This window comes from Orycteropus afer, unplaced genomic scaffold (assembly GCF_000298275.1).
Source record: "Orycteropus afer afer isolate SDZICR_OR568_19922 unplaced genomic scaffold, OryAfe1.0 scaffold00285, whole genome shotgun sequence".
In the NCBI taxonomy this organism is placed as follows: Eukaryota; Metazoa; Chordata; class Mammalia; order Tubulidentata; family Orycteropodidae; genus Orycteropus; species Orycteropus afer.
The window spans coordinates 969703-985797 of record NW_006921872.1 but is presented as its reverse complement, the minus strand read 5'-3'; the positions used below and the strand labels follow the sequence as shown (position 1 = coordinate 985797).

The window sequence follows — 16095 nt, the reverse complement described above, 5'->3', positions numbered from 1 at the left end:
GTTTCGTTCTGCTGTGCATGGGGTCGCTATGAGTCGGAAACAACTCGACGGCACTTAACAACAACAACAATCCACTTCTGTATAGTTTCTTTCAAAGCTCAGGGCTCCAGGATTATCTTCTGTATCCCTGTCAATTGGTTTTTCTTTTCTTTGTTGAAGAGGATCTGTGCCACTTGTATGCCTATTCCTCCATCTTACTGGAAGTCCGGGATCTGTTGGTTGTTTTTTAAATGACTTTTCTAAATTAATTCTGTAAAATCTGTAGTCTTTGTCATGTGTAACCACTGAAGTCTCCACACAGTGAGCTTAGTGGTTAGCAAACTATTGGAGGAGAACCAATGTCTCCTGGGCTTTACTGAGAAATTCTGTGTGCATGTTGGGGCATTCCTTCATCACTTAGGCACTTAAGAACTCTGCTGTAGCCTTAGCTTTCTGCTTGAACAGATTCTCAACATCAGTCAGAGGTGCTAGCTCTTAGTGTCTGAGTATGTGCACAGCCCTGGGCAAATATATGACCCTACACATGCACATGGTGGCGTAGTGCCTAAGGCACTTGACTGCTAACTAGAAGGCTGGCGATTCAAATCCACCAGCCACTCCTTGGAAGGAAGGTTGGGCAATCTACTTCCGTAGTGATACTGCCTCAGAAACCCAAGGAGGGGTCGCTGTGAGTCGGGTCCAACTCGATGGCACATAGCAACAATACAACAACATGCACATGGTCGTCTAGATTATGTCAGAGCTCTTTAAAGGTCTTTTTGGCATCTCATACCCCAGCCTCCTTTTCAGTTTTTTGTTAGTCTATTATTTCACCCAACTGTTACTCTTCACCCTGGGCTAGCTCCACATCTAGGTCAAATGTAGACAACCTTGCATGTGGAGTCTTCTGTGAAAACCAAACAGATCAAATGATGACAGTTCTTTGTGATTGGAACTCTGAAGAAGCTTCATCCCTGTTCTGCCCCTTCCAGTGGCTGTGTGGCTGCGTGGCTGCTGATTTTCACTGTGAATGTGAACTGTTAGTTTTAAATCTACTGAAGAGCTCTAGAGAATAGGGATGGGCCTGAGGCAAGTTAAAACACCACAAAGTTTTCTGTTCTTATCAAGTTCAACCAATTTTCTTGAATACATGTTCCAGATTCCTGCAAGCCTTTGGTTACTTTCTAGAGTCTTGGAAGAGTTGGCGATTTTTGCCACTTTTCTTATTGCACTTATGGCAGAAATTATTTTAGAGGGCCTTACTCTGTTATTTTCACTGATGTCCTTACCTCAGTAACTCTTAGCTTGTTCTGTAAGCCCCTTCTTCCCTTCCTTTTACTAGTGACTGTTAAATGAACCTTTGTTCCCTCTTCATATTTGAAATATGGGATACTGCCAAGGACATTTACTGCAGCAGTATGTATAATTGGAAAAGGATCATGATATGAAGTGAGGAAAACAAACAACAAAATGCAATGTATTCAAAATTTTTAAAAATGAGTTTTATAAATACATGTATGTGTACACCAAAAAGCCATTGGGAAGAACTACATCAGAATGTTGATGTTGTTGTTATGTGCCATCGAGTCGGACCCAACTTACAGCAACCCCTCCTTGGGTTTCTGAGGCAATATCACTACGAAAGTAGATTGCCCAACCTTAGCATTTATTATTTTATTATTTCTGGGTGATAAAATGAGGGTTCAATTATGTGGCTTAAAAAACAAAACAAAACTTTATTCTGTATATTCTACCATAAGTTTATACTAATAGATTTTATTATAAAAATAAAATGCAATGATGAGGCACACTTGTACTGGATTTCACTTATGTAAGTTAAATATAGAAAGGAGCTTTGTTTCACTGGGCTGTAGTAAGGTGGATTATATAATAAGGTAGACTGATGAATAACTAGTAGTCTCATAAATTGATTAGCATTTCACTTTTTCTTTCCAGGCACATATTAAATTTCCTATTGACTACCCATATTCACCACCTACCTTCAGATTCTTGACCAAAATGTGGCACCCCAACATTTATGAGGTAAGAAATGTCTATCAGAAATTTCTCTGAAGATTTCTTTTTCAGATATAATACTTTAAAATAGCCTCTGTATCTCAGTATGCTGTGATAGGTGCTTCTCTAGCCACAAAGGTTAGCAGTCTCTGGTTTAGTTGTTCAAAATTGGAAGTAATTTTATAAGATCCATGTATATTTTAGTAAAGTTAACATTGAGGTTTTAAATCTTTCCCACTTTGTACTAAGATTATAATGCATATGTATTAACATTTGCATTTTAAAATTTAGTAGACAGTCATAGAAATTTATTTTTGTATCTTCTGACTTCACAGCAAGGGTCACCTGTACTTTGATAGAAATTCTGCTTTTGTGGGGCATCCTTTTGGACTGGCCTCCTTTCAAGGGTTGCTGCTGAGCATTTGAGAGCCTCTTTTGGAATAAATCCAAGGTGAGGTTCTTCTGCTAAACAAATCCATAAGCCTGGGTGAAATAGTTATAGTTTTGTTAGTGAATCATACTTAGCTTTAAGGTAATCCGTAAGTTTGTTAGAACAGTGCATTATGGTTCTCAGGATGATAAAATGTCAACTAAATATCCCTTTGACCACTCTTTACCATGCTGTAATCTTTTCATTGCAATATTGGCTCTGCAGTGATCTCATTTTATTGGTGCAGGAGCCAAGCATTAGAATTGCTTTTGATACTTGGAGCTTCAGTCATTTATTTCCCCTTTTTTGCCTGAATGTTTTTTGGTGGATGTTTGGGAAGCACCTTTGGTCCAGAAACAAAGCTACATAGCCTTTGAAAATGCTTCTAGGCAAGAAATGAAGAAACTCCTTTGGGTCTTGAACTTGGAACTTTTAGTCTTTATAAATTAGGACATTTTGGCAGCTTTATCACTTTTCTTAATTTGCTTCTTATGTAAGTCAGTTATTATTTCCTTTTTAAAACAGGACAAACAGGTGTTGAAAAGGTAATATGTAATTTGATTTCTAAAAATTAGCTCCCAGAATACTAGTTTTATTAGTATTTGGCATAATCATAATACAAATAAACGATAGTGAAATAGTCCTGATGTTGCACAGTCCCTGTGTAGAATGAAAGGTTTGTTCTCAGATTACTAACCTAAAGGTTAGTAATTCAAATGTGCTTTGTGGCACTGTGGAAGAAAGGCCTAGTGATCTGCTTCCATAAAGATTACAGACAAGAAAACCCTATGGAGCAGGTGTACTCTGTAGTACATGGGGTCGCCATGAGTTGAAAGTGACTCAACAGCAGCTGGTCACTGTAACTTGTATTTGGTATAGCAAAGCCATCACTCTGTTGTAGGAGAGTCTATAGAAATAAGTCATTGCTTTGTAAGTTAAAACAGAGTTCAGTATATATAGAAGTAATTTGGGGTCCATATTCATTTAATAATCAAAAGTCCCAGCTTTTGAAATTACATAGAATATATAGGTTTTAGATAGCAAGAGACAAGAGGACCCAGTTTTGTCTTGCTTAAAAAAAAAAAAAAAAAAACCAAAACCAAACTCACTGCTGTCGAGTTGGGTCCGACTTACAGTGACCCCTCTTTGAGTTTCCAAGGTGGTATCACTACAGAAGTAGACTGGCCAATCTTCTTCCAAAGAGTGGCTGGTGGGTTTGAACCGCCAGCTTTCTGGTTAGCAGTCACATGCCTTAAGTACTGTGTCACCAGAGCTCCTATCAAATACTAATTAACCTTAAAGCCATATAGTCATTTGTTTTCATCTTAGTTATATAATTCCCAAATGCCTCTTAGAAACCAGTCAAACAAAACAGAATATTGGAATTCAAAGCTCTAAAGGAAGAAAGTGGGGTTAAATAATTAAGCCCCTTCCCTTTTTTCCTTTCCCTATTAATCTGTTTAATTATGTCTTTTAAGATTTAGCGTTGGCTTATCATTTTTCTCCCCTGATATTCTTTTTGGCTTGTGATTTTTAAAATTATTTTTATATCCATAATATATTTTTTCTATAACAAAATCATGCATGTTTTGTGAATATGCAGGTTTTTTTTTCATACCATAAATGTTTTGTTTTTAAAGAAATGATAAATCATAGTTAAGAATTAAACGTGATGCAGTCAGAGGAGTCTTAAGGGACTTCTCACCTAAGTTCATTTGCCATTGCCAGCACTTTTGGAGATGGTTTCTGAGTTGAAGTTGCTGAGGGCACTTGTCAGTATTTAATGATTTTAGAGATCTGGGGTTCATGGTTCTTGGCCATGAGAATTGTGTCAAGATTCCCTTACCTGTATTGTCACATATGGTAGAAGCAGAATGGATCTCAATAGCAAGTTGCTCTAGTCAGCAAAATTTTCACTGCAGAATTCTTTTTAATTACCAAGAAGGGAAAAAAAAAAACAAGAAAAGCAGACACAAAAAGCATGAGTTCATGCTCTATGCTGCAGCCTGCCCAGTGCTGGTTATTTCCCCAAGTGTAGCCTGAAACTGAGGGCTATGAGGGTGATGGGTGGGGTTTGGTGTTCCCACTATCAGGAACTTCAGTCTTGAGAACTGGGCAGGAATGGGAGATAAGCAAGATAGAGCCCTCTCTTGCTCCTAAGCACCCCTCCGCCAAGAGCTTTCTTTGAGAGGAGATGAGCCGCCATCCAGAAATTAAGGGAGAACTTGCTGGAAAAGATGACAAGCTACTGTCAATACTAAAAAAAATATTTATGTTGATTCCAAAGATCCTGTGTCTTCTATGCAGACAAAAGTGGAAAACATCAAGAACCAAAGGAGTTCAGAATGCTCAAAAGCCACCGTCATATTGATATGATGAATATTACAAATATTCCCAAAGTCAAAATTTCAATTGTAGATGAGTTGACACTTCTCAGTAATCATAAACTTTATGGAGATACATGGATTGCTGAAAACAATAGCCCAGTATCACCTAGAACTGAAATATACAAGTTCCCTTCTTTGTTACTTTACTTTGAACTTAAAATCTTTCCTCCTGAAGACAGGAAAGCAATACAACCAAAGTGAAGAAAGTCATGAAATTACTTTTCCTCTGTGTACTCTCCATTTCCCTGTCCTATTTGTTTCCACATTTTTAGCATATTAAGTTATATAAATGACTGACTGTTTCAAGTTCTCTCCTTATAACAGCATACTATTAAGGAGTTTTGCTGATTTCTGAGAGAATGAGGTTTTTCTTTTCTTAACTTTAATTTGGTTTAGTCATATGATTATATGTATGTCAGCATGACTAATCAGCGTAACATCTATACATTCATTATAATAAAATAATATGTTATTTTAGGCATATGTACCAGGTTTTCTGGGAGCTCTGGTGTTATAGTGCCCAGGGCATTTTGACTGCTAACCGGAAGGCTGGTGGTTCAAATCCACCAGGCACTCCTTGGAAGGAAGTTGGGCAATCTACTTCCATGGAGATACTGCTTCGGAAACCCAGGGAGAGGTTGCTATGAGTTGGGACCGACTTGATGGCAGTGAGTTTGGTTTTGGTTTTGGTTACCAGGTTTTTAATTGGTCATGTGGCCTCTTTGGAAATGTCCTGAATCCCTCATTTAACATTCAGAGTTTTACTTTTCAGTTTTGGTGGTTAGTGAAAGTAAGGAATTTCCTGACTGTTAAGACTTTCTTGCTAGAGAAAGGAAGATTTGACAGTGAGGTCTAGAATAATAGTATTTCCCAGGTAAAGCCAGATTGCATACAAATTAATAGAAAATGCGTTTTTTTATGACTACTTCAGGAAAGGATTAAAAATACTGAGGGGTTCCTTTGTTTTAGATTGGCTAAAAATATGGAATAACTATCTTTAAAATTATATACATATATATGTTGTTGTTGTTATGTGCCATCGAGTCAGACCTGACTCATAGCGACCCCTCCTTGGGTTTCCGAGGCAGTATCACTGCGGAAGTAGATTGCCCCATCTTCCTTCCGAGGAGTGGCTGGTGGGTTTGAACCGCCAGCCTTCTGGTTAGCAGTCAAGTGCCTTAGCCACTATGCTACCAGAGCTCCTATATATATATATAAAGAAACCCATGTCCCAGTCCCAAAGTACAGGAATTGATTAAAGAATTTTTTGTACAGTTTTCAAAATTTTAAGAGCTTTGGTTTCAGTTTGTTAGATGCACACATGACATTTTACTACAGCCTGAAAAGTTATAAAATACTGCTATTTGAATATGCTTTTGCTAAGACATATCAAGTAACTTATGTAATCACCAAGAATCTACACTGTTGAAGGTTTTGCCAAGTCTCTTAGAGGTAGTAAAATTTAGTCTATGTAAGTGGTAAATGTGTCTAATTTTACTCATTTTGTAATGTTAAACCATTATGAGTAAAAGGGATGAGAACCATAGTTAGCTTCTAAAAACTGAAAGAACTGGATATTTCAAGAGGTCCTGGAAAATAAAAGCATGTAATTATAAATTATATTTCAAAATGAGTGTGAGTTTTTGTCTGAGTTCAGACAAAAAAAGAATACCTACCTGTGTTTTCCTACCATTCCTTCCTTATCATACACATAAGCCTTTTCTATACTCTCTTTACCTCATTATGTTCACAGGAGATGTCATTTCACTATAGGTGTATTTGAACCCTTGAAATAGGATGTTTTTCTAATAATGATTACTTTATCTCCTATTTCAAAACACTTAGTAAAATTATTTTTAGACAGTAAAACAAATGGCAGCACAGTTGATTATGCTTCATCTCCTTTTATTATTTATATACCTTTGTTCTAATAAATTATTGAAAATTATTCTTTTCACTGTTTAATAGAATTTTCTCTTACGGCTTCTGTGGTAGTTCTGTGATTTCTCTGAGAATTAATTTTAATGGTTGTTCAAACCAAGAATTAAATAATGAAGCCAAATAAATCACATTAGATTTTATTACATAGAAGTTGTAATATTGTATTCCCTAATCTTTTTAAGATTAGGGAAATTTGCTTAAGTTCATTATTATTAAACTGATTTCATAAAATTCAAGTAGAAATTAATTCTAAAAAATTTAGGGTAGTTTTCATTAAAATGCTTTGATTTCACTGTCTAGATACTATGTTGCTATTGTTAGGTGCCTTTGAGTATCATATAGTGATGCATGTGACAGAGTGGAGCCCCACAGGGTGTTCTTGGCTATAATCTTTTTTATTTTTATTTTTTAAATTTTTTAAATGCATTTTATTGAAATACAATTTATATACAGTGAATACACAAAACTAAAGTGACATGGGTCAGTTAGTGCATTTTTTTTATTTTTATTTTTATTTTTTGCAGTGTTCCTTCTCCTCCCCTCCCACCCTTGGCAACCAACAAAGAAAGTTTCCCTCCATATATAAACCTCTCCTTGACCCTCCACATCAATGAACTAATACTAATACTGTATTTGTTCTTCTGTGATTGACGTATTTCACTCAGCATAATGTCCTCCAAATTCATCAATAGATACTATACGGTGTTTTGCAGACTCTGCATTATTCTTTAGTGCTGCATAGCATTCCATTATGTGTATGTACCATAATTTGGTCATCCACTCTTCCACTATAAATCTTAGAGATAAGTCTCTTGCCAGATATATAATTATTGGCAATTATGAATTTGTTGCTGTCATTTTTGTTATGTGCTATTTTGTGGTATCGACTTCTTTGTTCCATTTAATTTTCTGTGCTGAGCTCATTTTGTTTATGAATCATGTTATCACTTCCTTCATTGTTTCTGTTTTAGTATTTGCTGAATATTTTTGCTGGTCCTCTTTTTTTTTTTTTTTTAATTCATTCAATTGTTTTATTTGCCTTGTTTGTATAAAAACCACTATGTGGTGGCCACAGCTGGAGCCTGGGTCCTCTGCACAGAGACTCTGGTGTGGGTCTTCATGAGATGGTCTGTGAACTCCTGGTAGGGAGACTTGGTGAAGATGGTCTCCTTCCACAGATCAGGGGTCAGATAGCTGTAGGTCTTGGAGATGGCATCGAAAGTGGCCTTGGCGAAGTTGCCCAAGGTGGCAGTGCAGCCCCTGGCGGAGGTGTAGCAGTAGTCAGTGCCAGCCATCATCAGGAGCTTCTTGGGCACAGGGGCAGAGACTATGCTAGTGCCCCCGGGCGCGGGGATGAGGTGCACCAGCACAGAGCCACAACAACCAGTCACCTTGCAGGGAACTGTGTAGGGCTTCCCGATCTTGTTGCCCCAGTAGCCTCGCTGCACCGGGACAATGGACAACTTGGCCAGAATGATAGCCCCACGGATGGCGGTGGCCAGCTCCTTCAAGCATTTAACACCCAGGCCTACGTGGCCATTGTAGTCTCCAGTGGCAACAAAGGCCTTGAACCTGGTGCGCTGGCTGGCATGCGTCTGCTTCTGCACAGGCATCATCTTCAGAACCTCCTCCTTGAGGGACATCCCCAAGAAGAAGTCGATGATTTCAGACTCCTTGATGGGCAATGAAAACAGGTAGATCTCCTCCAGAGACTTGATCTTCATGTCTTTGACCAGCCGGCCCAACTTGGTGACAGGGAGCCACTCCTTGTCCTCGGCTTTGCCTCCGCGAGCTCCCCGGCCTCGGCCGTGGCCCCGCCCACGGCCGCGTCCCTGGCCCCACAGGCTGCTGCCGAAACCTCCCCGGAAGCCGCTATGGGCTCCCATCCCCAGGCCCCCGGGGCCTCCAGGCCCTCCCGCTGCACTGGCGTCATCCGCCAGTTGGTGTTTTTCCGGAGAAGAAGTGGTCCTCTTTTTTGAGTGAAGGATTATCATTTTTCTTTGAAGTTACCCTGTGATTTATAGTTTTCTTTCCAAGTTTAGAATACTCTGTTCTAACTTGTAGTTGTTTCGACTTCCCTTCCATCTAGAAGTTCTGTAATAACACAGTATTTTCCCTCTTTTTGGTTGGTACTTGTCCTCATTTGTCAGTTGATGTCTCTGGTTCCCTGTTTACAATCTTGTAGGCTTCTTTACTTTGGACTTCCATAGCTGCGTTGGTTTCTGGTTATATCATCGTGTGTTAATGGTCAGTTGTTGTTGGCTGTAGTTCTCTGTCCAAAGGGCATCCTTTAGCATCTTGTAAGGTTGGTCTGGCTTTAACAAATTCCCTTAATTTCTGCTTATCTGGAAATGTTCTGATTTCATCATCGTATTTGAGGGACAGTTTTGCTGGGCACATAATTCCTAGTCTTTCAGGGTTTTAAACATACCATCCCATTGTCTTCTCACCTGCATGGTTTCTGTTGAGCAATTCTAGCCTAGTCTTATTGCTTGCCCCTTGTAGGTAACTTTTCATTTTTCCTGTGCTGCTCTCATGATTCTTTCTTTGTCTTTGGTTTTGGTGATTTTGATGATGGTATGTCTTGGTGATTTTCTTTTGGGGTCTATTCTGTTTGGAGTTCGTTGGACTTCCTGAATGGATATATTCTCATCTTTCATCATACCAGGAAAATCCTCTTCCAACAAATCTTTGACAATTTTCTCTGTGGTTTTATTTGCCTATTCTGGTTCTGGAATTCTGATTAAACACATGAACCTTAGGCTTGCTTCATTTTGTTTGATCTTTTTTTCTGATTGATCCCTTTCCAAAGAACTGTTCAACTTCAGTCTTCCTAATTCAGTCTTCCATTGATTCAGTTCTCCTTTGCCCATTCAATGTCTTATCTATTTCTGAAAATTAAGTATTAATCTTCTGGATGTCTATGTGTAGATTCTGTATCATTTCTAATTTTTCATTTATTTTGTAATTTTGTTCTTGTATTGTCTTTCAAAATTATTCTAGGGTTTTCTCCATGTTTTCCTTGATCTGTCTCTCAATTCGTTGGGATATATATGTATATGTATTGCAGTGTAGTAAATTACTTCGTGTGGCTTTTCTACCCATAAGTCTTTGTAAACTCCACGGTGGGATTTTCTATGAGCAACTGAGGAGCTCCTGATTGCTGAAGTTGTCCACCTGGAGTATTTCTGTTGGGAGTGGCACAAAACAATGTTCTGGGAGGTGCCCACTCTCTCAGGTGCTTAGAGTTCTGATGCTGTGATTGGCTAGTTTGACCACCCTGCCGGGCTCAAAAGGAGACCTCCTGGAGGCAGAACTCTCTCTGACTGCTGGTGGAGGAAGGCGTACTGCCGAAAGAGACACGCGTTCCTGAAGGAGACACGTGCTGCTGGGAAAGAGACACAAGAGACACGCATCGCTGAGTGAGACACCGAGGGACCAGCACTGCTGGGAAAGAGACTGTGAGAGACTGTTGGCTGAGGGACGGTGGGCTGGAGAGAGAGACTGAGCATTTTTCCTGAACTCAAATTGTAGCTTGGTGCTTCCCTAATAAACCTTGTAATCTGTGAGTTCTGTGGGGCCACTGCAGCGAATTATCGAACCCAGGAGAGAGGTGGTGGGTGCTCTGGGAGGAATGGTTGGAGAAAGGGCTGGAGGGAGGCAGCATGTCTGGCCTTGCAGTAATAGGCCTTGGGTTACTGCTGGTAACCCTGCCTTCCTCTTGTGGGATTAGAGGAGGTCAGAACATGTGGCCTCCTTGCCGTTTTTGCAGGTATATACCTAAATAGATATATATATATATATATATCTATTTAGGTATATATACCTAAATATAATTCTTTTGAATTCCTTATCAGGGTGTTCCAATGCTGTGTCTTCCTCAGGGATGTGTTTTGGGTCCGTATCCTGGTCTCTTGTTTCTCCTTCTTGCTTCTTTGTGTGGGCTGTGGTGCTCTGTTGTCTCTGAGGTAGTGTGACTTTTTTTGTTTATATTTAATTGGTGATTGTATGTTGGAGTGACTTGCCCACGATTTTTATTTTCTTTGTATGTTATCTACGCAAGCAGGGTACTGTGTTCCTCTATTCGCTAGTTGAGAGCACTTACACACTTACCACCTGTCTCCTTTCCTGTTGTCAGCCTCTTGTATGTCCCTGCTGACCTTGGCAAACAGAGCCTATTCTTGTTGTTGTTAGGTGCCATTGAGTCACATCCGACTCATAGTGACCCCTCCTTGAGTTTCTAAGGTGGTATCACTATGGAAGTAGATTGCCCAACCTTCCTTCCGGGGAGCAGCTGGTGTGTTTGAACCACTAGCCTTCTGGTTAGCAGTCAGGTGCCTTAGGCACTATGCTACCAGAGCTCCCCAAGCCAATTCTTAGATCCCTGGAATCCGAATGAGAATGCTATCACTTTAAAACCCAAAATGGTTGCTACCTGTAAAGATTTAAAATTACTGAGCCTTTGCTCACTTTTAATATCCAAAATGGCTGTGCCCTCCAGACAGTGGAAATTGAACAGCTCAGGTTGTCTCCCTCCTCGCTGTTTCCCTTCCTGGTCATAGTCCACCAGTGCAGTTGTCCCTGCAGCCCTTGGTGACTAGGGCTGATCTTTAGGTCACTTCCCAGGTCCCAGCACCACTTGGAAATATTCAGGCTGTTGGTCCCATCAGAGTAGCTGACAGTCCGCAGCTCAGACCATCTCTGCACTCACTGTTTTTGTTCAGGTTTTTCCACTAGTTGGTGCCTAGTCCACTTCTGTATAATTCCTTTGAAAGGTCAGGGCTCCAAGATTATCTTCTGTATCTCTGTCAATTGGTTTTTCTTTTCTTTGTTGAAGAGGGCCTGTGTTGCTTTTTCTGCCTATTCCTCCATCTTACCAGAAGTCCGGCCTCAGCCTTCTTGACCTTGAAACCACAAGAACTTGATGGTGCCTGGCTACAAATGCCAACCACTCAGAAAGTTATCAAAATTGGAGATCCTAGATAGAGTGGGAGAAAAGATGTGGAAGAAAATTCAAAAACACAAAAATGACCAGAATTACTGGTCAGATAGAGATTGGTGGAACTCTTGAGACTTTTGCCCCAGGTTATCCTTTGGACCTGGAACTGGATTCACTCCGTGGATTAGCTCTTGGCCAAGTAGTCAAAAGACTTACAAGTAGAACAGTTATCTCAGGGGGATGCACCACCTACCCTAGGGAGACACACCCCCTAGATCAGTCAACGATGAGACATCAGAAGGACAGCATTGTCATAGAGAGAAAGGTGGAAAGACAGGAGCACATAGATAAGAAGGGCACAGGTAGTCATGGGGGAGATGGGAGGAGAGCTTTTCATGGTTGGGGATTGTAATCAGGGCTGTGAAACCAAACGTACATGAACTATTGAGAGTGAAATGAATCTACTTTGTAAATTTGCACCTAAATTACAATGAAAAATTTTTTTAAAAAAAGTTTTTCTTATTTTGAGTAATTCTAGACTTTTATATAAGAATTTTGTAAAGAGTGCATAAAGTTTCCATATACTTTTACCCAGCTTCCTCTAATGTTAACGTCTTATATAATCATGGTTTATTTTTCAAAACTAAGAAATTACCTTTGGTATAATGCTATTAACTACAGATTTTATTTGGAATAAAGTTTGGAATGTAGATCTTAAAACCGAAAGAACGCCACTGCCATTGAGTTGATTTTACTCATCATGACACCCTGTAGGACAGAGTTGTCCCATAGGGTTTCCAAAGCTGCAAACCTTTCAGAAGCAGACTGCCTCATCTTTCTTCTGTGGGTTTGAGCCACTAACCTAATGGTCAGCAGCTGAATGTTTCAACCACTGTGCCACCAGAACACCTTGTAGACAGAGCTTAAAGGATATATTGTGTATAGCTGCTTTCTTCTTGGTGTGTTAAACCCTACTCCTGTACTGTGTTATTTAATCATCAGAAGCTAAATGCTTGACTTGCATGATCTTAACCCTTCAGAAAATGCTGAATGGTGTGTTAAGATTTTGTTAAATGTATCAGTTAATATGGTGTTTGTTCTTTTTTTCTTTTTATTGTGATTTGGGTGGAAGTTTACAGAGCAATTCACTTTCCATACAGCAGCTCATATACACTTTGTCTCATGACATTGACTGCAATTTCCCACAATGCAACAGCTCCCCTCCCACTTCCTCCCCATAGTTACCTTTTCCCTGTGTCCTTCTCTCCCATGTGCTTCTGCCCCCTGAGCTGTCTTCCTGTGTATACACAGCCCTTCTATTCTCCCATGGTGGTTCTCTCCAAGAAATGTGTCTGCCTAATGTAAATGTTCAATTCATATGCCTGTCTTTTGTTTGGCTGGAAGCCACAGGAATGGGTTCAGTTTCAGAAGGGCAGCCATGGGCCATAATCTCAGTGGTTCCATCAGGCTCTATCTGATGAGCAAACTTGCCCCCCCCCCCCTTTGATTTTGAGTTTTGTTCCACATTGTTCTCCCACTCTGTCCAGGATCTCCTACAGAGATCCCCCTCCAAGTGGTTGACAATAGTAGCCGGGCATCATACAGCTCTTCTGGTGCCACAGTCGTATAGGGTGAGAATTGTGTGGTATACTAGTCCCTTGGACTAATTGTTTCCATGCATCTTTGGTTTTCTTCATTCTTTGCTCTGGATGGGGAGAGACCCATCGGTGCATCTAGATGGCTGCTTGCAAGCTTTTAAGATTCCAGTTGCTACTCACCAAAGTAGGAGGTGGAACAGTGTTTTTGTATAGTATGTTATGCGAATTGAGCTTGACGACCCCTGTGACTATGGTCCCGAGTTCACAGGTCCACCTACTCACGCCCTCTAGGTAGCTGGGTGTGGGCAAGAAGTGACTACAATCTTATCCTTTATCAGCTCTTCTATATACCTGAGAATTCTTACAGAACACAAATAAACTTGTAGAAACATTGTCTGCCAGCCTTATACATGGCCTTGGGCACAATCCCCCCTGCATAGACACACCTAGTAGTTCAGCCTGTCCACCTATCTACCCACCTGTATATTAATGTCTGCCTTCACTGACAACACAGTACTGTATGTGCAAAAGGGTTCATTTTTGTTGTCTGTACTTCCTATTCACCTTTCTATGTCTTCCTCTTCCTCAGTGCCACTGTGTTGATCACTGACATTTGGTACATTGCCCTTCTCTTCACCCAATTCAGTACTTGTCTCTACCTATCTAACAGTGTTCCTTCCCCTCCCCTCCCACCCCTGGTAATCAACAAAGAAAATTTCCTTCCATATGGGAACCTTAGGAGCTCTGGTAGTATAGTGCCTAAGGTACTTGACTGCTAACCAGAAAGCTGGTGGTTCAAACCCACCAGCCACTCTTTGAAAGGAAGGTTGGGCAATCTACTTCTGTAGTGATATGATACTGCCTTGGAAATCCAAGAATGGTTGCTATGAGTTGGGTCCAACTCAATAGCACATAACAACAACATACAAACCTTCCTTGACTTTTTACATTAACTTACAATATTTGTCTTTCTGTGACTGACTGATTTCACCCCAGCACAGTGTCCTTCAATTTGTCCATGTTACCTGGTGTTCTGCAGATTCTGCGTTATTCTTTAGTGTTGCATGGTATTCCGTTGTGTTTAAGTACTATAGTTTGGTTATCCATTCTTCTGTTGAGAGGTACCTCGGTTGTTTCTGTTGTAAATAGTGCTGCAATGAACATGGATGTCTGTATACCTGTTCTTGTCCTGGTTCTCGCTTCTTTAGGATATTTATCTAGTAATGGAATGGCTGGGTCAAATGGTCTCTAATTCTAACTTTTTAAGGAATTGCCATAGTGCTTTCCACAGTGCTTGTATCATTTTACAGTCCTACCATCAGTATAGTTCTGGTAGCATAGTGCCTAAGGCATTTGACTGCTAACCAGAAAGCTGGTGGTTCAAACCCACCAGGCACTTATTGGAAGGAAGATTTGGGCAATCTACTTCCATAGTGATACTGCCTTGGAAACCCAAGGAAGGGTCTCTATAACAACAACAACAGCATCCAGCAGTGTATGAGAGTCCCAATCTCTCCACATCCTCGCCACCATTTGTTATTTTTTGTCTTGTTGAACTTTACTGCTAGTGCTGGGGCAAAGTGATATTTCGTTGTTTTGATTTGCGTCTCTCTAAGGGCTAATGATTGTGTACATTTCTTCACATTTGTTGGCCACTTGAATATCCTCTTTGGTGAAGTGTCTATTCATGTCATCTGCCCCATTCTTTAATTGGATTATTTGTCTTTTTGTTGTTGAGGTGTTGGAGTTTTGTATATAAATTCTAGAGATAAGTTATGGTGTTCATTCTTTTTAAATGTCTGTTTGATAAACATTACTGTTTACAACCATAGTTTGAAATTTTAAATTTTATTCAGTGGTTTTTAAGTAGAGACTTGAATAAAACATTTCTCTTTGAATTCATTTAAAGCATTCTTCAAGTGAACATGAATGTTTTCTTATTAGCTAGTCAGAAATACATAACTGACTATGTTTATTTTCTTTTAGCTACCAGGATAAATTGACATAATAATATTAACTTCTCCTTGGTATTACCTAGTAAAATAGATTTGTTTTCTTTCAGTTGATTTTTTTGTTTGGTTGTTGTTGAGAATGTACACATCAAAACATACACCAGTTCAACAGTTTCGACATGTACCCTTTAAGGGACATTGATTGCGTTCTTTGACTTTTGTAACTATTCTCACCCTCCTTTTCTGAGTTGTTCTCCCAGTGGCATAGATTCAATGCCCCCTAAAGTTCCTATCTAATCTTTGAGTGCTGTTGTCAATTTGATCCCGTATAGATAGTTCTTAAAAGAGCATAATGCTCCTGGCAGCCGCCACCTTTTTTCTCTTTTAAACTAGTTAAACTAAACTATTGTTTGGTTTTAAAAAGACTGCAGGGATTATTTTTGGTTTAAGATTTAAAGATTATCTCAGGGCAATTGTTTCAGGAATTCATTTAACCTTCATGGCTCCAGGAAGTGTGGATTCCATGAGAATTTGAAATTCTGTTCTATATTTCCTCTCTTTTGATCAGAATTCTTTTATGGAGTCTTTGATCAAAATGTTCATTAATGATAACTGGGTACCATATAGGTCTGGTCTCATGGCAAAGGAGGCAGTTGTTCATAGAGACAGTTAAGCCACACATTTTATATCCTATTCCTGTTCCTGACTTATTCTTTCTGTCTTATTCCAGACAAATAGAGACCAAATGTTGTGTCTTGGATAGCTACTTGCAAGCTTTTTTTTTTTAATTTTATTTTGATTTGGGTGAAGATTTACAGAGTAAATTCACTTTTCATACAGCAGTTCACATATA

At 39.6% G+C, this 16095-nt stretch overlaps 1 protein-coding gene across 1 annotated transcript in view; it reads left to right on the top strand.

Annotated features, from left to right (window-relative positions):
• UBE2R2 (ubiquitin conjugating enzyme E2 R2) overlaps positions 1-16095 on the top strand; it is a 179571-nt gene that overhangs the window by 128292 nt on the left and 35184 nt on the right. Inside the window, exon 2 of the mRNA XM_007950678.2 lies at positions 1936-2022. Coding sequence (XP_007948869.1) covers positions 1936-2022 — 87 coding nt within the window. The remainder of the gene's footprint in view (positions 1-1935; positions 2023-16095) is intronic.